This window comes from Vidua macroura, chromosome 2 (genome assembly GCF_024509145.1).
Source record: "Vidua macroura isolate BioBank_ID:100142 chromosome 2, ASM2450914v1, whole genome shotgun sequence".
Lineage (NCBI taxonomy): Eukaryota > Metazoa > Chordata > Aves > Passeriformes > Viduidae > Vidua > Vidua macroura.
In genome coordinates this window covers 108,086,881-108,110,486 of record NC_071572.1, presented here as the reverse complement: position 1 = coordinate 108,110,486, position 23,606 = coordinate 108,086,881, and the positions used below count along the sequence as shown (strand labels likewise).

General features: G+C 38.5%; 1 protein-coding gene across 1 annotated transcript in view; it reads right to left on the bottom strand.

The window, feature by feature from the left end:
• Nucleotides 1-23,606, bottom strand: part of ROBO2 (roundabout guidance receptor 2) — a 434,311-nt gene that overhangs the window by 6,432 nt on the left and 404,273 nt on the right. Inside the window, exons 23-25 of the mRNA XM_053969447.1 lie at nt 23,129-23,343; nt 8,734-8,904; nt 2,035-2,298 (exon numbers count right to left, since the gene is read on the bottom strand). Coding sequence (XP_053825422.1) covers nt 2,035-2,298; nt 8,734-8,904; nt 23,129-23,343 — 650 coding nt within the window. The remainder of the gene's footprint in view (nt 1-2,034; nt 2,299-8,733; nt 8,905-23,128; nt 23,344-23,606) is intronic.

The following is a 23,606-nucleotide window of genomic DNA, read 5'->3' as shown; positions in this document are numbered from 1 at the left end:
AGTGGAAACAAAGATCCCAGACTTTGGTATTTTTATTGTATTCAACTTCAAACTAAAGGTCTTGCTGTCAAAATTTCACTCATAGCTTGGTAACGTCTGAATGAAACCCCCTAAGCTGCAAAATATCTATTTTCTGGAAGCTGATAACTAATAATAACAACTCCTTTTTGGAAATGTATTGAAAACTAGGACAGAATGGATTTCCAAAGAACTACGACATTAATAAAGGAAAAGGGAAGAAGCACAATTAATATTATTAAAACACCCAAATTCAGTGATATAAACCAGCATCACGCACAGGAGTAGCCTTTTTTAAATCTACCAGAAACAAGAGTGCAGAGCAAGAAAGCTGCAGTGCAAGAGGCTGGAATGAGAATGCAGACAGAAGCCCTGGCCCATCTTGTGCACAAACTTTGTGAACTCCTCACACCAGGATAAACTCATAGCATCTCCTAGGGGCATGCTTTTTAATGCATACAGGATTGCTGTCGGCATCCTGAATTTGACAAGAACAGGACACCTGAAACCACTTCAGTGTAGGGCACTGGAAGTGTCAGGATCAAGTTCTCTTTGTTTATGGACAGATAAATGCATGCCGTGCAGGATGGGAATTTTACTACTGTATAAGCTCTGCATCACAGAATAAATGACGAATTCTATTTACACACTTGTGATACAGAGGAAAAAGAAGGTACTTCTTTCTAAGCAGGTCAGAGAAGCATTCTTAATAATAATTTCCAAGGAAATGAGAAGTGTAAGGTATATTCAAGCTATTTTCTATGTGTTTGCACATCTTCTAAACTACAATTAAAACTGCCATTTCACCAAGCAGCATGAATTTCACACACTATTTTTAAACTGTAACTTCACATTGTGATTTCAGAACATGAACAGCCACTCATTGTTGTTTAAGTAGCCAACAAATTAGGGGGTTTTAACAATACCATTATTGTTATTTTTTAAAATATGAATGGTATTTAAAATATTTAAATTTTAAATACAGGTAGCAGTATTTTCCCTAGGAGGACTTTATTCAGTGACAGATTTGTCTGCACACTACTCTTCTTTTTATAGTATGTCAATGGCATTAGTGTGTTAGATTAACAAGGAGCTTTAAGAGTGAATAAAATCAAGAAAAATATGGATGGTAAGAGTACCTCTACTGTGGCTGTGAAAGCTACATATATAAGAGAAGAAACAGTGTGACCCTATAAAAAAAACTTTGCACGCAGTAAATTTTTTTTTTTAAATATTATTTGTCCTCTTGTATCACTCTCTAGCATTGCACTGGGATGAGATGATTAATGGGTTAAAGAAAACGCCCTAGGATAAAACAGGCAGCTTTTACTTGAGGTCAGGCTGAGAGAGGGAAACTGTGAATATTGTAGAAATCTAACTCCAGCCTAGCATCACCTCCTGTGCAGAACTGAAATCCATTTAGGTGCTAAAGTCAGCTTGGGGCAAGGTGCAGGTCTTGTATGAAAGTGAAAACCTGCGCTGTCATCTTGCTGGGCTTAAGAGATGAATGCTACTTTGTCATAGCCTGGAATAAAGAGAAGAGAGGGTTTTTAATGCAGCTGAAAGGAATGTCAGTAGCTCAGAAGGATCAGCCTTCTTGCAGACACGTAAAAACTACTGCCAACTTGGAAGCAGGTTGAAAGAACTGGAAAATATGACCCTATACATATAAATAAATATATCTAACAAAAGATACTCTAAAAATCTCTCTCCTTCCCTGCAGGCCCGAAACTGTTGCTATTTTCTCCATCACTACGCTTGAGAACATTATTAATTTCCAGAACACTGCAAAGACTGCACCCAGTCAGGTGCTAATGAGATTTCATTGTTGCAGAAGGGAAGACAGCTGGATCACAAGCTCTTGTTTCACTTTGCCTTTCCTTATTTTCCAGCCTGACCCTCGGCAGTGCTCTCCCAGAGAGGTGTGAGGAGATCCTAGAGCCCTGCCAGGCACAGAGCCCCTCGGCAGAGTGTTGCAGCCCCTGCCTCGCCTCGGCTGGTGCAGCGCACACACACCTGATCCGAAGGCTTGTTTGTGTTGGGCTTTCCTGAAATCCTCTTGGCGGTCTGTAGAGCTTATCCACTCCTGGGCTTGCCGCTGCCACTCTAGTGATGTCCTAGCGGGCCGGTCCAGGGAGCTCTTTGAGTCATCTACGTTGGCTGCTGCGTGCTGCCTCTCCAGAGAGCTCCCCTTCCTCTCGGCAGAGCCTCCGCGCTGGCCGGGCACTATGGGCTGTCTTAAACCCTGACCGGGGGGCGGGTCGGGTGGTGGTGGAAGATCTAAAAAACGTGAATAAGATTCAGGTGAACTGTTTTTTTTTTTTTTTAATTGAAACAGAAGGTCTGTTTTTGACGCTGAAAAGTGCCTTGCAAACGGTACGAGCCACTAAATCGGTTGATTTTGAAAGGAGGAAATTTTATGTTAATCAGAAAAGGGTTTCAACTTCTGCTAGATCTTTATTTTGTTGCTGTGTTTCTACCTCTTTCTAACTTCCATAAAAATCCATAGACTCTGAGCCCTGACTTACACTTCCAAGCATGGGATTTATTTTCTGTGGGGTGTACTCCAGCTGCTTTGTTCAATAACAGCAAGGAATTATGAAAGGCTGTGGAAAACTGACCCGTGCCAGTTGACAATTTCCCTCCACCCTACGGGGTCTCACTTCATCTTGTTTTTGGACTGCACTTTCAGCTCAAGGTATAAACTCAAAATCTCATCTAGAACTTCATCAAAATGAATAAAATGCCACAAATATTGGGAAAAAGTAGTTGAGAAACCTACTGTCATTGAAAAAGCATCAGTACATCTCTGACCAATGTGTTTAAATGGAACCACCAAACAATGAGTGAGCATTTTAGTCAACAGAATGAAGAGCTGGACTCTTCATAAAATAAAGGATGGCCAGTCTTAAGTTTAGCAGTCCTGCAAATATTACCAATTAAAACACAATTTCAGCTAACAGAAAGACAATTGCCTGGTCTCTAACAACTTCTGTCCTTTCCAAGTTTGTGACTTGGACTAGTAAGAAGCTTGCAGAATTGAAGGTCAACCTTCTAAACACATTTGTGGGGGCAAAAGTGCACCTTTTTATTAGTCCACGACCCAAGGTATTTATAGACTCAGGATAATTCTAATTCTAAATGCAACTTTTTCATATAAACATTATGCTAGACTCACAATAGTCCAGATTATTTAAAAGAAAAAAAAAATCAGAAAATAGAAGCACCTTTAATATCATAATGAAAGTTCTTTATCATACGCACATTTTTTTACAAAGAACAATTTTTGATAATTTTGTTTTGGGGCAATGGATAGCCCAAATAAATCTCTGCAGCCATACCAACTTCACAAAAACCTATGTTAGCTTACAATAAATTTGGGTCTGACCTGTTTTCTAGTCCTTTCTATCTTACTGTGTTGTGAAGGTTTACCAAGGAATTGAACTTGGCTCAGTAACAGGCATGGAAAAGTAAACCTCTGTTTTGCCTGCAGGGAAGTCTGATGTTCATAACTCTAGTGCAACTGCAATTAATTTTTAAATTGGTCAGGAGGCCTTTGGAGGGAGTTTATTTCAGAGTCCCTAATCCAGCTTTATATAATGCTACACAGAATTTTTTTCATGTCCTTGCTGTTAGAGGTGATACTTATACCTCACATATGGAGCAGAAATGCTTCCAAAGTTGCTGGGATGTCATTCCAGTCAACACTGTCTCTTACAGATATATGAGATGTGCAGGCTATTTGTGTTTTCAAGAGAAAAAAGGTGTACCCAGTGATGCTCCTGTGCCTTTGCTCACAGCTGCAATGCTATGCCCCAGATTAAGGCAAGCACCCTCTGGCGAGAGCAGCCTTTTAATAATCTGTCAGAGAGCTTGGTGCATGCTTTATGTTCAGCACTAATTTATTTGAGAAATTTTTTGTTATGAATATAGATGCGACCTTTCATGACAATGACTACACTTGAGTTACTGTAGGTGGAAGCAGGAGGGTATGGGAGCTTGCCAATGTTAAAATTGCTTTATAGTGCTGGCTTCCAAAATGGCATTTCTTATAATTGATTTTATTGCGATCATAACCAGTTAATGTACAGAACCACAACACTGGCATCTGCTTATGCAATCTGAAATAGAGATCACTGAAGTCGTGATTTATAAGCACTTTGTGGAGAGGCATTGAATCCAATAAACACAGCCATAACATGACATTGGACTATGCAATTTTCCCAGATAAAATATTTACCGTTCAATAAAAGCAAAATTTTCAAATAGTAGCATGGGAAAAAAAAAAGTTAAAATTATTGCAGTATTAAACTTTAAACAGACTACCCTACTTCAGAAATTGGTGTCTAATAGTTGTTATTAATTAGATACTTAAAAGGAAAGAAGACTTGTACTTAAACTATACTGCATGTTCTAGAGCTGGCTGCAACTCCTGGAATTACTGTAGAGTTATGGTGTTGATCTACTGTTAACCTGATTATTGCTTTTATCCATCCACAAAACAAGCATAAAGACTGACTTATGCATAGGAGTAAAATGAAACACCATGTTTGCAAATTTCCTTGGGTGCTTTAAACCTATGGATGAGTTGAAGAGAAAGATAAAATTTATCTTGTAATGAAGCTTCACAGAATTCTAGAACTACAGGTACTTTGGAATTAACATTAACTGGCTCTAGCCTGAGTACAAACTTACTGAACTGTGTTACAAGTGTCTGAGAAGATCTATAAGAACAGTTACTAATTGTAGCCAAACATCACCTGACTAAACTGTTTGTTTCTTTACCTCTTTACTCAGGTTGACAGCCACAGTAACACCTACCTGTCCTTTTTAATAAAAGAAGCAGGAAGAGAGCTTCATCTTGAAATGTGGCTTTTGATTTGCTCTACAACTTACATCCTGCATTGTAAATCTTGTGCCTTAGTAGATACTAAATATTTTCTGTTCTCTTGCCTGGGTTGATTGAAAGATCCCATCTGGAGTCATGTGTTTCTTCCTCCAACACCATTGAGAACAGTCATGCCTTGCCTTGGCTCTCCTACCCCTGCTAAAGGGGTAACAGATGTCACCTGAGTTAGAAGTCCCAGATCCTCAAGGAAGACCGATTATCCACAAAGGCAATCATGTCAATCATTCCATCGTGTCAATCCCTTCAGAGAAGTTTTGAATTTAGAAATGTAGGGACTTCAGTGGGATTTTCAGTGCGGATACCCAAAATGGTAACACTAATTCACCCTACTTCCATCCAAATCTCATTTATCCTTCAGGTGGTAGGGAAAATACCTGAAAACCTGCACTGAGCTACAAACTTTCTAGGTCAGTAGGATGTCGTCCAGACTTTCATTCTGAAGCCTCTAATGGCAGGATTATCAAACCTGCAAGGCAATTCATAAGTACATTGGTGGGGAGGTGATGGTCTTATTGATTTAGTAATGGAGGGATTGTGATTGAGGAGCTGTAGGACATCAGAGTGCCTGATAAGGGGGAGATGGATATTCAGTCTGGGATTACTCCAGCCCTTCTTTAGAAGGCAGAGCATTGGCTAAATGATTCAGGCACCAGTCAAGGCTTGGCACAGCTTCTCATTATTAAGTGGAAAAAGCAGCAAGTTAAAGAACCTGTAACTATAAGGACACACCTTTCTATCTGTGTCAGTGATTTCTTCTCATAGGAGTGATAATTACTGTGACATTTAATAAGCCTCTGAAACACTTTCTAATATCAGAAGGTAAGTATTTTCTCAACACTAAAAATTATTTTTAATACACAGTAGGAAGTTAGTAGCAAGGCATGGTAACATAAGTCTTATGTTCCAGCTCTCCTTTTCAAACCCTGAGCATATTTCCCTTCTGCCTCCTCTTTGATTTTTTTTTTCCTTTTTTTTTTCTTTGTGCATATCATACTCAGTTAAGGAAGGGCTTTTAACTTCAGTCACACAGTTACTGGGCTGCAAACTGCATGACAGATTCTACTGTTTTGCTGTTCATGACTACATTGTTTCTAGGAAAACAAATTATTCCTTGAGCACTAACACTAAAACCCTCCTGGGGTTGGGGTTTTTTTGGGGTTTTTTTGTGTTGTTTTGGGTTTTTTTTTTTTTTTTTTTTTTTTTTTTTTTTTTTTTTTCTGGTGGGCTGTGAGCTCAGAATGAAAGTTTGACCATCTGAGGAGTTCATAACATATTCTTCCTCTGTGGATTTGCTGTTGTCTCCATAGTCTTTCAGGATGTGGAAGTGAAAAAACAAATTGTACAGCAAGACAAATATAAAAACTCCATCTAGAGTCAGTCTCTAGAGGCTTCTGACCTGCAGCTGAAGGAAATGAAGAAGCAGGGTTTTAGGGGATTTGTGTGGACTGCTGTCAAAACTAAGCATGAAGTTGAGCCCTCAAATGCTTACATGGTCTGAGATGTGTGTGCTATGTGTTAAATATTACAGTTTCTTAGGTCTTTTGTACTGTCCCACATGGTTACAGTTAACCAGGAGGAAGCACTCAGGATGTGTATGGGAATGGGCAGAGAAAGCTGGAGCTTTCTTGGTCAATGAAAATTGAAAATGACAGACATCCGGTATGTGATGAGACTTAAACACAGGACTCATCCAACTTGGGAATTTGAAAACAACTGGCAAACCAAGTATATTCTCACAAGACAAATCCAAGAGGAAGCAGTTATAAGGGAATGCATTGGAGACATCAGAAAAAACAGAGAAAATGTATAGTGATGCTTTTCACAGAAATCAGGATGGCCCAGGGCTGAATGGACTGGCCTGGATTAAGGCTTGGAATTGCTGGACCTATCTGAGGCTCTCCTACTTCCTCTTTCTAGCTACAGCTTAAGCATATTGGTATTGTCGGTCTTTGTAAAGATCATTGCAATATTCCACAGAAAGCACCTAGTTACCATTTTTAATTTCTGCAAACCAGAGATTCCTAAATTCAATTGTTTACATACATGCAGGTGGCAGCAGCAACTTCTAGCTTCCTTAATTGACAAATGATCTTTTGCAAATTTAACTATGACTCAGACTTGACATTACACTTTAATGACTCATATTCAGTAGGAGTTGAAACGGAAAACTGTGCCATTTGTGTTTGTTTGTTTTTTCCTGTGTTAATACAGGATGGGAACTGTTCCTCTATTGCTCAAGGACATTATAAATTTTTGTAACATATAGCAAGAACTTTAACTAGGTTTATAAAAGACAAATATTAATCAAATGGCATCCGAAAGCTGTTATGGTTATTGCCCATGTCTGAGAGGTTGAAGTAAATAGTATATCACTGGTATTCTGATTTAAATATATGAAAGAAACTCTGGTAAGATTACTATTTTATTAAGGATAAATACAAAATAATAGGCGCTTCCTCTTTTAAAATGAATCTTAAAATTGGATCTCTTTCACCAATTTAAAACAATGTCAAATTTTATGATGGAGTCACTCTCTGAGGAGCCCCACTTCCATCTGTCTCATAACCGGAACTGGACGGATACCCATTAATTTTCTGGTATCCACACTATTGTCAAACACTTCTGTAGCAATAGTATTCAGAAGCAGAAGGATTAGTGTCCACCATATTGAGTGCACTAAAAACTCACATGTACACAGAATTTGTGGCCTAAGATGCTCACAGTTCAGGGTGACAGGATATGGCACTCAGAAGGGTTAACAAAACATGTACAGCAAGAGTATGGCCACCACTACAAGTGACATCCATAACCTTCTAGTTACTACTCTCATAGACACATCTATTCAATGGATCTGTGTAATAGAGAGGCCTCTGTAATATAACCACAAGGGGAGGGAATTAATGTTTAAAGGAACTTTGATCCACAGGAGCAGAATCTAAGCTACTTTAAGCTGTTTCCACAAATAATATCACAGGGAGAATGAGCCATAGAGCAGGAGATGTAACAATAACCCCTTTGGTGAACACTTTCAACACCTACAGGTGCAAGGCCAGGGATCAGAAGAAATGAGGGGGAGGTAGTCAGCTGGCCACCTTCCTATCCAGTCTTCCTCAAAAACTAACAGGTACTAATTGTGTCTTTTGCCAGACTCAAGAAGGGTAGACAAAGAAAATGGAAGAAAGAGCTGATCTTAACTATCAGAAGAGCAGAACAGACATGCCTGGAATTTCCAGATGGGAAGCAGTCGTAAGAGAGAAGTGGAGATGTAAAAGAGGGAGACACAGTCACTGAGGTCAGTGGATGCCAGGACTGAAGCAGCACGGACAAGAGGTGAGGTAGAATCATGGGAAAACATGGCATGTGTTGCTGTAGCTGTTGGGTGTCTGTCAAAACCAGCACAAACCAAACAATTCCTGTGGGAGCTGCTCTCTGCTTCTCCTTGGAATTCATGACATACAGCTACTGCTAGTGGTGGCTACTTTCATAAAATGTAAAATTACTCACAGGCCATTTTTCAATGTCAGCTAATGTGCAATGCAGTCATTTTGGGGTAAGATTTATATTGAGATCTGAGAAACCCTAAGAGATGATGACATGTGCAGAGCAGAAATGAGGAAAGGCTCCTCCAACACTCACCCAAGCCCAACATTGCTAGAGTTGTAACACTGCTCATGTGGCAAGCTGGGGACCCCAAATCTACCAAAGCAGTAATTGATATGCCTGAATTGATATTCCTGAAAAGATGGCTCTGCCTTCTCCTGCTGTGCTCACCTGCCTGTTGCAGGTTTTCCTTCCCCAACACTCACCGTCCGTGATTCCCTCCCGGCGATGAGGCAAAGGGGGCTGCTCCAAACGTCCGCCCTTGTGTTTTTTCGCGGGCCTCGGCCTCTGACCCTGATTGACAGCTGCACTGGTGTTGCTGTCAGTAGAAAAAGGACTGCCTGGCCGAGGTCTCTGAGAAGAAGAATATGCTTTGCCTAATGAAGAAAGAAAAAAAAAAAAAAAAAAACAGAGAGAGAAACCAGATGAAAAAATGTTATTGCCTTGAAACAGGCTGTTCTATTAATGTCTGCTCTCAAACATTGAATTCTCAGAGGCAGGGAAGTGTCCCCTCAAGGTACACACTGATAACAACTGCTTTAAGACACACCACAACAACTGAAGTAGAGAAACCTGGTATTCTTTTGTCTTTAACTTTTATAATTAAAATTATTCCATCTGTTGCGATAAAACTACTGTATGCCATGTAACTCCTACCTTCTCTGTGTGCTGAACAGATGTGTCATAACAACTCCTCAGCCTTGAACAGGGAAGGAAAACAGTCCTGCAATCATATCAAATTTATCTCCTCTTGCCTTCCACTTTCATGTTTTCTGAGCCAGATTCTCATTTTAGGGGCTCCCATATGCACTGTATATCTGGAGTAACTCCAGAGAGATAAATGTAACTAATTTTGCAAGCTATGTAGCATTGTACCACTGTATAATTAAGGACTCTCTTTTCTCAAGAAATAAAAATGGGGGTATATTTAAATGCTAAAATTTTACAGTTAATTTTCAGTACTTTTATTTGTCAAAAATATATATTCTGACCTAATATTTATTTACATATTTTATATCTCATATATATATATAGATATGCGTGTGTATATATATATATATATATATATATATATATATACACTATTCAAGCTATGTGATTTTTCTTAAAGAAATATATTTGATGCTGTTCTATGGAGCAGATTAAAAGCCTCAGAATTTAAAGAGCACAGTTAATTTACTACATTCACTTCCTCTTATTCTGATATTTTTATTCTGCTAACTAGACTTAATATTTAATGGTAACTGATGAAAACTAAAAATCCCCATCTTTGACTTTCTTTTGTTCATGTGTATGTCGTTCCTGTGAAATTTTGGAAATGCTAACATCTTAATTCATTTAGAATTGGTAGCTAAAATTCTTACATATTTTAATGGTATCTGCAGTTGAAAATGCATAAGCCAGTCTGAAATTCTGCTCCTTCAGTGCTGCTGTAGGCCCAAACGGTGTAAGAGATGACAGAAAGTGGCAAAATGGGTGATTTCTATTTTTCTGGTCAACTGGGCCCATGATAGGAAGGTCTTTTTATCCTCTGGTTAACTTAGACCATGGTCTACCCTGCAGTGGGTTATGTTTCTAGTAAACCCTTCCAACAGATGTGCTTAATTCCAACATGCTGTCACATACGACCTGATCTAGAAAAGCCTAACTGGGACTAATATGCAGCTCAGCATCCTATTTTAAACATTCTCAGTGCCAAGAGGGCAAAGTGAAAAAGTAGCCATAATCTCTCTAACATGTTGTTTCACATTAATACATACATGTTAGGATAATATTTCACTATTTGACTTCAGAGATTTTTGTGACTGTCTCAGGCTTGGTCTTCTACCTTCTGACTGTTTTGCACCCTGAGGAGGGCACTGCTCTCAGGCAGGCTTGTCCCCAGCTGCCCATCTGTGCCAGCAATCAGAGGTTATCACATTTGAAGCCCTCATTTGGACATTCCCTAACCCTACTCCCCAAAAAAAAGAAAAAAAAAAAAAAAAGAAAAAAAGAAAAAAAGAAAAAAAAACCAGTTGAATTTATATAGTCTGAAAACAATGTCTTTGCTAACCTAACTCATTTTAACTGAAATTGGGTTACAGAACACCCGCCCAAGCAGCTAATTCTGGAGCTGGGAGAAAGCAAGGAATAAGCATTTGGGAACATTAACCTCTATAGCTGGCACAGCTGCAGCCAGACAAAGACAAGTGATCAAGCCCTTTTTTCAAGGATAAGGATAACACAGCAGATGAAAACAGATGAAATATTAAGATTTCATTTAAAAATTTAAAAAAAGACTCCTAATGCAAAGAAATTCAGATGTGAGCCTGAAATTTCATCCCAGCTCACAGCACGCTGCACAGATGTTTTGCAAAAATAAACTCACAACATGCAAATGCAACTAGTGAGTGCAGGACACAGATTCTTCACTTACTCTTTTGACTAAAGAAATGTGATTGTTCATTCAGAATGCTGGTTGTAAAAAGAAATAGACACCAAACATTCTCTTTTATCCCTTCACAAAAATGAGGCAAAATAAATAGCACTGACCTAAATCATACATGGTGCAAACACAAATGATGTGCAGACTCCCATAGCACATTTTTCAATGCACTTAATAACTCATCACAGCATCTTGTATTTGTATGCAGCCCTGCCAGTAAGAACTGCTGAGCAGTGTCAGACTTTCTGCAGCAGATTTAGTGTGTTTAAGTGGAGACAAGGATGAATCCACTAATTCTTGATTTAATTTCCCAAGGGTGTTAAAAAGGAGAGCTGTTTTAACTTCATGGCAAATCACATGATGGCTTCTGGAAACTGGAATCAAAGTGTCTGGCAGGAGAGACACACTGCATCTGGATTCACCAGTGCCTCTCCTGCTTGGCAATCAAACATTCCCACGTGAGGCCATCAAGCTGGACACCTCCTTTAGTATCTACCGCTGAGAATATTTCACAGCTGTTCTAAATGGGTGAAAATAACTGTCCAGACTGCAGAGGAATGAAGAGTCAGGACCTTCAGGCTCCCTTCAGAGCAATGAGCAGGATAAACCCTGCTGCTTCTGCACTGCCAGACACCGTGCTGCACTCTGGGGGCTGCAGGGCTGTAACAGGAGTACCTGACCCAGCCACCCTGCCCTGCGATGTGGCACACCCTGATGACACTGCAGGGAGCAGGGGGAGATTTTCTGCAGTGAGCAAAAAATACCATTTGCTGAGGTTTCTGTGAGGAAAAGGAGGGAGCACTGTTTGTTTGCATGTGGGTTTCTATTTTATTTCCATTTTGCCTGCTGGATCATTAAGAGAGTAAGAGGGTAATAATCACGAAGTCTCTACCACAACTGCTGGATCCTTTTTTGTACCTGTGTTCTAATGGTCTGTGAGGATTCACACACATACTCACTTTAAGTGCATTTGTGACCTAATCAAGCTAGGAAAATACAACTGACAAGGCGGCTCTCATCCTTTCACTGTAGTTTCCACTCACATAGCTACAATAAAAAATCATATTTATTCTAAAGGGTCTGTGTTTCTGTGTCCATTTACTTCTATTATGAGCATGTTTGTGGAGGAAACTGCACTTCTCAAAGGCTTGATACAAGTGACAGTAATTTTGGTGAATCTTTGCATTAACTTTTACTGGAGAAAACACCAATAAAAAAAAAAGCTTGGAAAAGATTTGCTCCTTTCATTCAGAACCTGGGAGACTCTTCAAGGAAAACGTTATATTTTAACTTATAGTTTGGCCAGATGTATCCATACTAGATAAGTTAAAGTCTACATGAGTTTATGAGTTTTCTTGTTTTTGGTTTCTTTTTGGTTTTTGGTGCTTTTTTAAGTGATAAGATAGATTTACTCAATTTTCCCTTAATAGAGGGAAACAACTGAGGGCTTCAGCTATGGTGAAATAATCTTTTAAGGATGATTATGTCTGAGCAAAGCCAGTGGTAAAAATCCAGTGATTTGAAAAAAGCTGGATTTTTTGACTTTGCCATCAACTCTTTCCTTTATTCCTAATGTTCCTAAAATGCAGTTCTTGCCATTAAATTATTGCATGCAGAAAGCCTACAGTTTTCAGCCCCAACATGTGAGACTTTCTCTTAAATGCACACATTTTACTGAAGGAGAGACTTCATACCAGACTAATAGTCTAAAAAATTTAAGTGCAAGGAATATTATGGGACCTGTCGTCTGGAATTAGCTGAGGAAGCATAACTAAAAATATGACCCAAGTTCATACTCTGCTATTAGATTTGTGGATTTAAATAATTAGTTATTGTTGCTATTTTTACAAGACTAAGGAAATGCAAATGTATCCTTTTCTTACCAGAATAAAGATGAAATTTCTTTATCTTTTTAAACAGAAATAAAACATATGGAGATTTAAAAATAACTAAAATATATTTCGTTCTCATTAATTAATTTCAGAAGTTGGCTATTTTCAAATGTAATATCCACTTTACCTGTGTTACATTTTACTTGGCAGATTCAGCTGGCATAACCAAAATTAAATGTTATCAAAATACATTAACTTGTTAATTAAGGATTTTAAAATCAGCTATTAATTAAGCTTTGAACAGTTTGTATTGTTAACAATCAAAGCACACCAATTCACCCCATGCTCAGAAGAACTTCACAGAAAAACACACTTTTGCAGGATGAAATGCAACAGAAGAGCAGGAATGGAGGTAACAGTTTAAACGTGATGTTCATCACTGGAAACGTGAATGATTGTGAGGAGATTTTCCAGAAAATGAAATCATCAAAGGCTGCAAGGCAGAATTAGTAATTTCTTCTCCGAAATATTAAATGAGCATATGTCAGTAAATCTAGAGCAGAGTCAGCACTGAGGGGAACTGCAGCAGACCAAAGGTGCAGATTAAAAGCTTATGCTATTCACTACTTCAAATCACTAAAAACGAAACATAATGCAAGGTTTCATTTAAAATATACCGAAAGAAGTATCTCCATCCACCTTATCCCATGCATGTTAGACAAGTGTGAGATGCAGTTTCACTGAGAGAAGGATAGGCAGAGACACCCTTCATGCAGAAAGCATCAACTTGGAGTCTACAAACCTGTTCTTGTCAAGCTGGTTCCATCCAGCCTAAACCCAGCTTTATCTGCTGCTGCAACCAGAGCTTGTGCAAAAGTGCCGCTGGTAAAGATGGAGTCATCTGAGGAGCTACCTACACTAGATCTATGACTAGAAAAGTTACGGTCCTCATCAGACGCAGAACCCCATCCATTTACCATTGAACCTAAAAACAAATGTAGGGGGCTAGTGAGTGGTGCACATTCAATATTCTTTGTTCATCTAAAGCTTAAAGACCCACCTAATATGTCCTTTCTCAACAGGATACCCAAAATTCATTTGACAGAGCTTGGTACAGAAAAGCAGTATTAATCTAAAGCTTAAAGACCCACTTATTGTGTCTTTTCACAACACAAACCTCAAAGTTTATCTGACAGAGTTTGGTGCAACAGAGCACTATGAGAGCTAGGTGGGATTTCATTCATAGCTTGCTCCATGTAGCTTTGCTCCTGTAAACAAAATAATACATTTTCCCTACAAATGCAAAGGCTCCACAGTAAATTCTTTTCAAAATGAATGTTTTTTCCCTGTGATTGAATTAAATGTGGCTGATTTTGTTATTTTTGTTTTACTTGACTTGTTACAAATCAGGATCTAGTTTGATATTTGCCAAAGCAAGTCTTAATTTTGGACTGCATATATGTAAGTCTCAGTAGCTATGGCTAAAGTCAGACCTGGGCTTCAAGGACTATTCTGAACAAGACTGGCCTCATGTAATTTTATAAATCAAAACCTTAAAATAAATGAGCAGTTGTAATGGCCTGAAAATAGCTGATCTAAAGTAGCTCACTCTAGTGGATGAAAGTAACTTTTTTAAAAGGTTAGAAATAATTAAGATTCAAGAGCAGAGCAAATATATGCTCAGATTTAACACTGAGTCAGTTGCTAGACTGGCATTGGCCTCATGGTACCTTCTAACTATGGATTACCACCACTGCAGGAGAGGAAAGTGATAATAACATCATAAAAATGCAGTCAGAAAACCAGATACCAGAAAAACCACATGAAAGAAATATAGAAATCTTGAGGTAACTAAAATATAAAGAGCAAAATAGAGAAGGAAGGATAAATTTTATTTGCTCTTCGCTTATATTTTTTTTTTATTTTTCTGAAGCACGAATCAAGTATCAGTCAGCTACCCATCAATTTCAAAAGCTATTGCTCAGTTCATTTTTTTTTTTTCAAAGTACTGTAATTCTGTTTCTTTCAGGATTTCAGATGGAGATGGTGGCATTCTGTACTTCTAAAATGTCCCAGGGTCATTCTGCACCGTGCAGTGGAGCAGGAGGCAAAGGGAAGAGCCAGCAGCAAGTACTTTCCTCCAAGAACAGGGCAGCCCTGTGAAATGAGCTACCAAACCCAGGTGAGGTGCAGAGCCACCAGAGTGCTTCTGGGACCTGAGCTGCTGCATGGCATTTGCATGGGGCTGTGTGGATACAGCGTGCTGTTCTGAGACAGTACAGGCACCACACTCATCTCAAAATACCTGAAATGTGCCTCTTAGCAACAGCTATATGTTGGGGAAAAAAAAAAAAGCCCAGTGAACCTGTCATCATAGCCTGACTTTACTGAGTTAGCAGAGCTGAATTTCTGTAAATGCACATAAAATGTGTAGCAGTACAGTAGCCTTTTTTAAAATCAATGTCCAAGAAAGTGTTGCTGTGTTTAAAATTGTTAAGTAGTAAATCAATAACGACCTGCTTATTAGTTAATTGATAGGCTAATTAACTAATGGTGGTGTCAAATATTAAAAATGTCCTGCAAAAATAGGTCATGAGTGCAATTAATGAATCCTGGAATTCAGTAGCATGCTGCACCACAAAGCCCAAGAACAGTGGATTATTTTGTGATGCTGCAGTGACCAAATCTTTTAATGTCAGAGAAGTGGCAGGCTATAATAACAAAAATCCGTGCACTCCTCAGATACAAGAAAAGAAACCAAAGAGGTCTGTGGAGGTCTGACAGGCAGGAAGTGTGTTAAGTGCAACAGAGAGTGACAGGGCTTGATTCTGCTTGCCAAAAGCACACATAAAATTGTTATTTTCCAAACAGACTCGACCTGATGCAGACAGATGTGAGGGAACCCAGATAACAGCAAGGGAAGGCTAAACCTGAATTTCCTCTGAGAAGACATTTTCTGAACTAAAAATCAAAGTGCGATAGGACATCATAGAGAATGGAGAGCAAAGACACTTAGCAACAGTTAATGATGATGTATGAAAAGAGATACTACAGATAAAACACTAATGAAGATGTAAGAAAATGAAATGCTCCAATTGAGGACATTTTCAAACAATCACTTATAGACATAATCCACAAAATATGTGAGCACAAGCTGAAACATAAAAATGTAACTAGAGCTACACATATAAAGGGATGATACTTAGATGCTAAGAATTTAACATGTGTGCCATTAATTTCAGGGCCCAAGGGTTTGTGTTATATATTCTATTGTCTGTGTAGAGACACATAAAACCATATACAGAGCACTTTTTGTTTTCAGTGTCAGTCCATGAGACTATGCATGTTTTGAAAGGACTTTTAATTTCTATTTGCTCACATTGCTTTGTCCTTTTGCTAACCACAGCTGTTACACAACATATAATGCACATGGTAATTCGGGTGTGACTCTTTCAGGGTATGGGTAGTAGCTGTTTTTCATTTGCTTTGTTAATCAGTCAACAAAAAAAAAAAATCTCATTTTAGGTATGAAATATATTGAAAATCTGCTAAAGGCCGTAATGTGTGAATAGAGCAATTGTTCTACACACTCATAGACATGCCAGTTTTTCTAAAATTACCTACATTTTTATTATCAGACTGCCAGTTTTCTAGGCTAACCCTATAAAAAAGCTCTGTTCCCCTACTCCTCCACCTTCCCATGGACAGCAAGTGTTAGTAAGGCTGGGAATAGTGTGCTCTGGCTATGGGTCACTCCCCCTTTCCCTCTCCTCCAGCAGCTGTTCTAGGAGGGACCTGTCACAATGGAAGCATAGCTCTGTTCCTGCAGGGACATGAGTTTTACTGAGATGCCATGACCCCACCTGGAATTCTGCATCCATTTCTGGGGTCCCTGGCACAAGGCAGACATGGACCTGTTCAAATGTGTCCAGAGAGGAGCCACAACAATGATTAGAGTGTTGGAACCCCTCTTCTGTGAAGGCAGGCTGGGACAACTGGGATTGTTCTCTGCAGCCTGGAGAAGAGAGGGCTGCAGGGAGATCTTCCTGTAGCATTTCAATACATAAAGTGGGGTCATTACAAAGGCAGGAAGAGGCTTTCTGATAAGGCCCGTAGTGACAGGACAAGCAATATTTTCAAACTGAGAGAAGGTTTAGATTACATATATGGAAGAAATTCTTTACTGCGAAGGTGGCAAGGTACTGGAACAGGTTGCCCAAAGAAGGTGTGGATGTCCCAGTCCTGGGTGGGACAGGCTGGAAGGGGCTCTGAGCAACCTGGTCTAGTAGAAAGCATCCCTGGCCATGGTTGGGGGGGTTGGAACAGGATGACCTTTAAAAGTCCCTCCTAGTCCAAACCATGCTCCATTACTTCTGGTTGCTGGAAGCAAGTTTTTATATAGAAACTTATTCTAACTGCTGAAGTCAGCAAAATACCCTGAGCCATGTACAGCACCCACAGCTGTGTGTGACCAGGGAGCTAAAGGCGAAATCTCTACATTATTTCTACTGATTCCTGAGCTATTCAGTTTCCCTGCATAAACAATTTCTTTTCCCCAGCCAAACCTGCAGCAGTAAATCCCGTTTTGCTCTGACCTGCAGAGGTGTAGACATTGCCCAGAAGGCATGGGAGTGCTGGAGCCCAGCCTGGGCATCTCAGGCCACCACACAGCTGTGCTAACACAGCACACGTGGTGACTGCTTGTTTAAAGGCATCCACTGGCCTCTTGCTTTCCAAATCAGATGCACATTTGTTTTTCTCTGAATAAAGGCAGAATAAGAGATGCTGACGTTCCTTTCAGATCAACTGTGCATTTTGAAATGGGATGAAACAGGCTTTTAGTGTCTCCTTTACATGCAGCTCACTATGTGTTTTCCAAGAGCACATTTGAGTTTTTACGCTTTCTGGCAACTGTAAATTTTACTCTTGCTGACAGCAGCAGTAAATGCTTTATGCAGAACAAAATCAGCTCTGTGAAAAGTTGAACTCTGTTTTCTTGCTCCATAAAATATCTCTTGGTGCTAATGCAAACAGAAAGCTTCTTTGCTCTCAGGGAAAGGTGAGGGGAACAGAGGTGCCAGCTTCCAGTAGACTGCATGCTACTGCTTTTAGTGGCATTTTGCTGGCAATAAAAATGCTGTTTTTCTTTGTCAATTGTGCTGTTGCTTTACTTAAAAATAATAATAAAAAAAGCTTAATGCACCTGTGAAATAAAAGCTGCTCACAACAAACCTGTCACTTCTGAGTACTCCATTAGATACTTTTCTGCATCTACTACCCTTACTTCATGTGTTTTTCTTTACAAGACCATCCAGCACATATTATTGTTAAGCCCCTGCTCCTCTGCAGATTTTTAATGGAACAGGGATAGACTGCTTAGGCTACTTCAGCTGAAATCAGTTACAGAATTCTTTTAGCCTTTGTACAGGAGAAAGATATAATCTTCGCTTGGGCATGTCTGAACACTGTCATTATTACACAGCAAGAATGCCCACTGATTTTGGTGGAAGTGATGGAATAGAAGGGGTAATAGTTATTGTACCATCAAAATAAGGAAGAATAATAGAAGTGTTTGAATGCAGAATCTAAATATGATCACACTTCCAAAACCTAGACTTTGTTTTTTACTTTCCTCCACCATAAATGCCCATATATTTAAATGTATACACCTGGAATAAACCTCTAAGTTTTAAATGTTTCATTTTTGGGCAGAAAATACTAAAAAAAAGAAGGAAAAAAACATATGTAGATATTCAGCACTTCACAGGTCCAATGATAATTAATGACCTTCATAAACATCTAATGAAAAATGAATTTATGTCACTTAGCCAAATTTATTTCTGTTTGCATTCCATCCTTCTAGATTTTTTTTGTTTCCATATTGCTGAAAGGCACAAAAAAATCTCAAATTTATTCAAGCTGTTAGAAAAGAAATGCGCACAGAACATTAAGTAGTTGCTCAAATGTTGCTGAGCAGTAAAATACTATGATAAAGTGGCAACTTGCTGTGTCTCTATTACTTCTTCAGCACTAAAATTAATTTATGATCAGTCATCAATTCATTTACATGTCATTTTATGCTAAATCTATCGTTGCTGATGAATGCATATCCCTAGATCCATTAAGCTAGAGTAAAGTCTGTGCTTTATAATATGACCCTGCTAATTGTTGCATTACCATTTTTATGAGATACAAAAAGTAGCAGTTTCCTATTTTCTGAGCACATATTTAATCCATGAAGCACATTCTTCCTATTAAATGCAATCTGTCTAACTGCTTATAAAACAGAATCTTTTGCAATAGGTATCCCTAAGCAAATCAATACAAATATAGAGCTGAGCCATGGTAAAATATGGCTCATGAAAATGATATTGTGCAGTTTTCAAGAATTATTCCATTTGTGCTCAGATAGAGTGAATGATCAACTTTTTCCATACAAACAGTGATCAGTGAGTCTTTTAATCAAGACCAAAACATGTCAAATAAGGAATATTCTTCCTTAGTGAGCTACACAATCTGAAGAGATTTTTATGATTTAGATCTATATAATTCAATTGAAAAAAAGAATGTAACCCATTTGTTGAGACACTGTTTACAAGAATATCTCTCTGTTCATATCAGTTTGTATCAGTTAGATAGAGGAGGTCTTGCTCTGTTTTCCATGCTAGTTAATGAGTTAAACTCCCCCTTCAGTCAAAATGCACCAGGACTGAAGATACTCAGCTCTCACTACCAGCTTCACTGGTTCTGCAGGAGGAAGAGGAGGTAAGGAGAGGGCAAAGAAAAGCCCCAAACCATAACACTTTGACCTGAAAAAACCTAGGCTTGCTCTTAGTGATTTCAGTGAGAGCAAATTAATTTCTTCTAAAGTCATCATATACAATTAATTAAATCTATTAAAGCAGAATAAAGCAACAGACTCTTTGTGGCCACTCATGCCATAACTCTGTCCAGCAATTCATTATAATGGCAAACATTAAACATAAGAGAAAGAAAAAAACATATTTCATTGTGTCTCTGAAATCAAAAAATAACCCTAAATAATTATGAATTAAAAGTCAAGTGAGGAAAAATTTTACCAGTGTTTTCTGGTTCTTTCTTTCCATTGTTATTTTTAAGCAGATTCAGTGACTCAATATCCTAACAAACCATACTGGGAAATGAAGCAAAACCTTGGCTTTAATTTCATAGTACATCCCACAAATGTGCAAATTTAAACCTCCCTCCTTGAATTCTCTTTGTGATATCTGAAGAATGTTAAGATACAGTTCCTGTGCACTCCTCCTTTCTTTTCACTTTATTATACACGTCAACCATTATGTCTCTGCCACCTGCAAAGAGAAAAGCTTAATAGTGCAGATTAAATCCTTGTCTGAATCTTCAGTTAGCTGTGACTAAAACTCAAGGGCCTGGAAGACAACTTGACTTTTAAACAGTTTAAAGGAGCAGCACTGTGGTGTCAGAGGGATTCAGTAGTTTGTGCTTTGGCTCATGAAGTGCCAGTGCTTCCCCTCGGAGAATCCCACATTTGGCACTGCAGGAAATCCTTGTTCTCAGCTCAGCCATGAAGAACAAAGCCCCATTTCTGTCCAAGAGTGGGTATCTTTGAGGCATTGCTGAGGCTTGCTAACACTATAGGGTGAGGAACCTCGCCCTGCTCCCGCCACAGCAACTCTGTTTGGAGGAAGTCTGGACCAAGGGATGTCAATTTAGATTTCTCACAAACACTGAACTCACAGGGCATTTCAGAATGAAAAGAAATATTGCTTCATCTGGGTCAGCTGTTCTCACTTGCCTCCATTTTCAAATACGTTTAGAGAAGTGAAAATGTGATCTATAAATTCCTAGAAAAATGCTGGCTGAAGTCACCAAAGGCTCTGTGAAAAGAAGTAGCTTTTATATTCTCAGCACAAGAAAGAACAATTTAGTTGTTCTACAGTATTTTAAAAGCAATCAAATTGAAGAATGAGAAACAGCTTGGGAACAACTGAAGCAATTTGGTATACACTCCTTAACACCATTGAACACAGCCTAGAAGAGTTAACAGAAAGAGATGAACAAAAATTAAAATTTTCCTTTGAAAAACAAAATTTGCCCAAGTATAATAGGCAATTTTTTAATAGTAACTGAGGAAAACTGAAGTAGTTTTGTTATTTGAAGATTTTGCCACCTTACAGACCCTTTAGGCTAACACATTAGGTGTATTTCTGTGAGGCTGTCATTCCCTAATTCAGTCAGTCTAAATGTTGGCTGAGTGCTATAGGGGCAGTCTATAATTTTACTTCCCCTCCAGCTGCACATTCCCTTCCTGCAGTGCCAGCACACACCTTGCCATGCAGTGAACCAGAGGCAAGGAATTATCCAGCTAGTAACTAAACAAGCAAAAGAAACAGCAAAAGAAAACCCTTAAATTTCAGCTGGATGAGGCCACATGAAGTTTGTGGTGGTGACGAATGGAAGCGAATTTAGATCACCTTAAGTATACTGCCAGTCTACATTATGAAGTTCTGCCCAATTCCTTCCAAAACATCAAGAAGCCTTTAAAACTCGAGTAATTAGACATTTAACACACCAAAAATTAAACAAGATTTTAAAATATTATTACAAGTTTGAAGGTTTTTTATAAAAGTATACATTTTAATAAAATTTCAAATTGAAGCAGGAATGCAACTATTCCTTATTTGCTCTAGGGAGGGTGATCCAAACTATTACGTGAAGATGCAAATGTGGAAACATTCATTTTCTGATTTACAGATACATAAGCATTGCCATATTAATATCTACCAAAAGAAAAATGTATACCAACCTGTTTTTTTTAATTTATTTATTGCTGTTCTACCAGTGCAAAACTCTTAGTGAATTGCTAACAGAAAGGGCTCTGAGCCATTAGTGAGATATGCAAAAATATGCAGAATTATAGCTTGAAGGAGATTACACTAGAAATTCAAGAAAAGTGAGTTAACATACACATGCACTAAAAAGTTAACCTTCTCAATTCAGGGATTTAAACTTTAACTCTGTAGCCTTCAGTTGCATCTGGATTTCAAATAAAAGCAGCAGAGATACAATTCTTAAATCCTAATTAGATTGGCTAGCTGCCTGGCTCTAGAGTGAAGGAAAACCTGGAAGGTGGGATTAAGCTACACACTATTTCATTCAACAAGGGAAAGGAAGAAAATGATAGTATTGATGTTCCATCACTGTCACATTCCTGCAATGTTTTCAGAAGAGCAATCTTTAAGTATGAGTGCAAAAGCCTTGGAATTTCAGAGGTCCAGACAAAGAAGGAACTCAGGGGTGCTATGATAGGAAGCTGTTCTGAACAAGTCTCCCTTAAGGTAAAGCCAACAATCAGTGTTCTTCTGCTGAGATCAAAACAGAAGCAGCACCCACTAACACTGTGACACTGGGGATATTTGGGTCTCCAGCATACCTTCACATTATAGACACAGTACACTATACAGAGGCCCTGGTTCAACCTAAAAAGAACTACAGTGATGTTTACAAATAATGCATGATGTCCATATAAAATCCGTGTTTTCAAAAAACAATGTCTTTCACTGTCGATATTCTCAGGCTAAGCCTGGGAAAAATCTTTCTCTTTTTCTCTCTGACTGGACTGAGAATATCCACATTTCATTGCCTACATTTCACCAACAGTAATTTAATTCATTCTGATTCCATGCATTAGTTTATTATAGCAGGTCCCCTTTCTAGGTCCCCTTTGATGATGACGTAGCTTTCCAAGGCATGCAAAGGACAGAAGAAGTGAGGGAAGAAGGGTCAGAATTATTAAACAGATTCTCTAAAAGGGAACAATTGCAAAATTCAGCAACACAAAGTACGTTCAAAATACACATTTTCCAACATAAATGTTGTATTTATTCTAGAAATAAATATTGCGCAGATCTAGCTACACTTACTCTGAAGTCTTTAACTTCCTTGTGTTCATCTCAGAAAGCATTTGCCCAGCAGAATATCTAAAAGTGTTTTAAGATAACATTTTTATGCTGCTCCTGATTTATGAAATATATATTCCTAAGCTGAGGTCTTCCTCCTCCTTTTTATGTAACTGCCTTGCTTCTCTACTAGAATGAACCTTTCATGAAAGCCAGGATATAACTGAATTTTCTTTCAAGTCTTTAAAGCTTTTTAAAATTCATGAATTTCCTTATCATTTTTCAGCAAAGCAAAGTATTTCCAAATCCTTCTTTAACTTTAGTGTTTAGTATTAACATTTTAAATGTTACAGAAATCGAGTGGAATAAATTTTCACTTAGAAAGTGTCCAAATGGTGATGTATTTTACTGGTAGTAACAAGTTGGTGTCACTGTGTTTGGTTACCTGTCACAGAGCTGTCTAGATTGTCCATACTGGAGCCTGGAGTATGCTCTAGACCTCTTAGTGGCCTACTGATTTCTACAGTTTCTTCTTCAATATCATCCTCATCATCATCGTCATCTGGAACATCTGTTTCCAAATCTGAAATAAGGTTTCCAGATACGTATCCTAGGGGAGGAACTGGAGCCTGAGGAGGTTGTGTATTGCTTTGGATGTGCCTACACAAACAAACAGGAAAAGTTATCAGAATGGATGAGACTTTGCAGCCCATGGTCAATAAAACACAAGCCTTTCAACAAGTCCTGAAGTATATTTACAAAATGTGCTTGGTTAGGCCAAACTCGAGAAAATTCAGTTCAGTTATTCACTGCAGCTTCTAATACCAGAGTGCTTGCATACTTTCCAGTCTTAAATAAAAAGAATAAAATAAAATCCTCTAGGATGGGGAAGGTCAGGAGTGTCTTCTCACAGATGAAGAGCG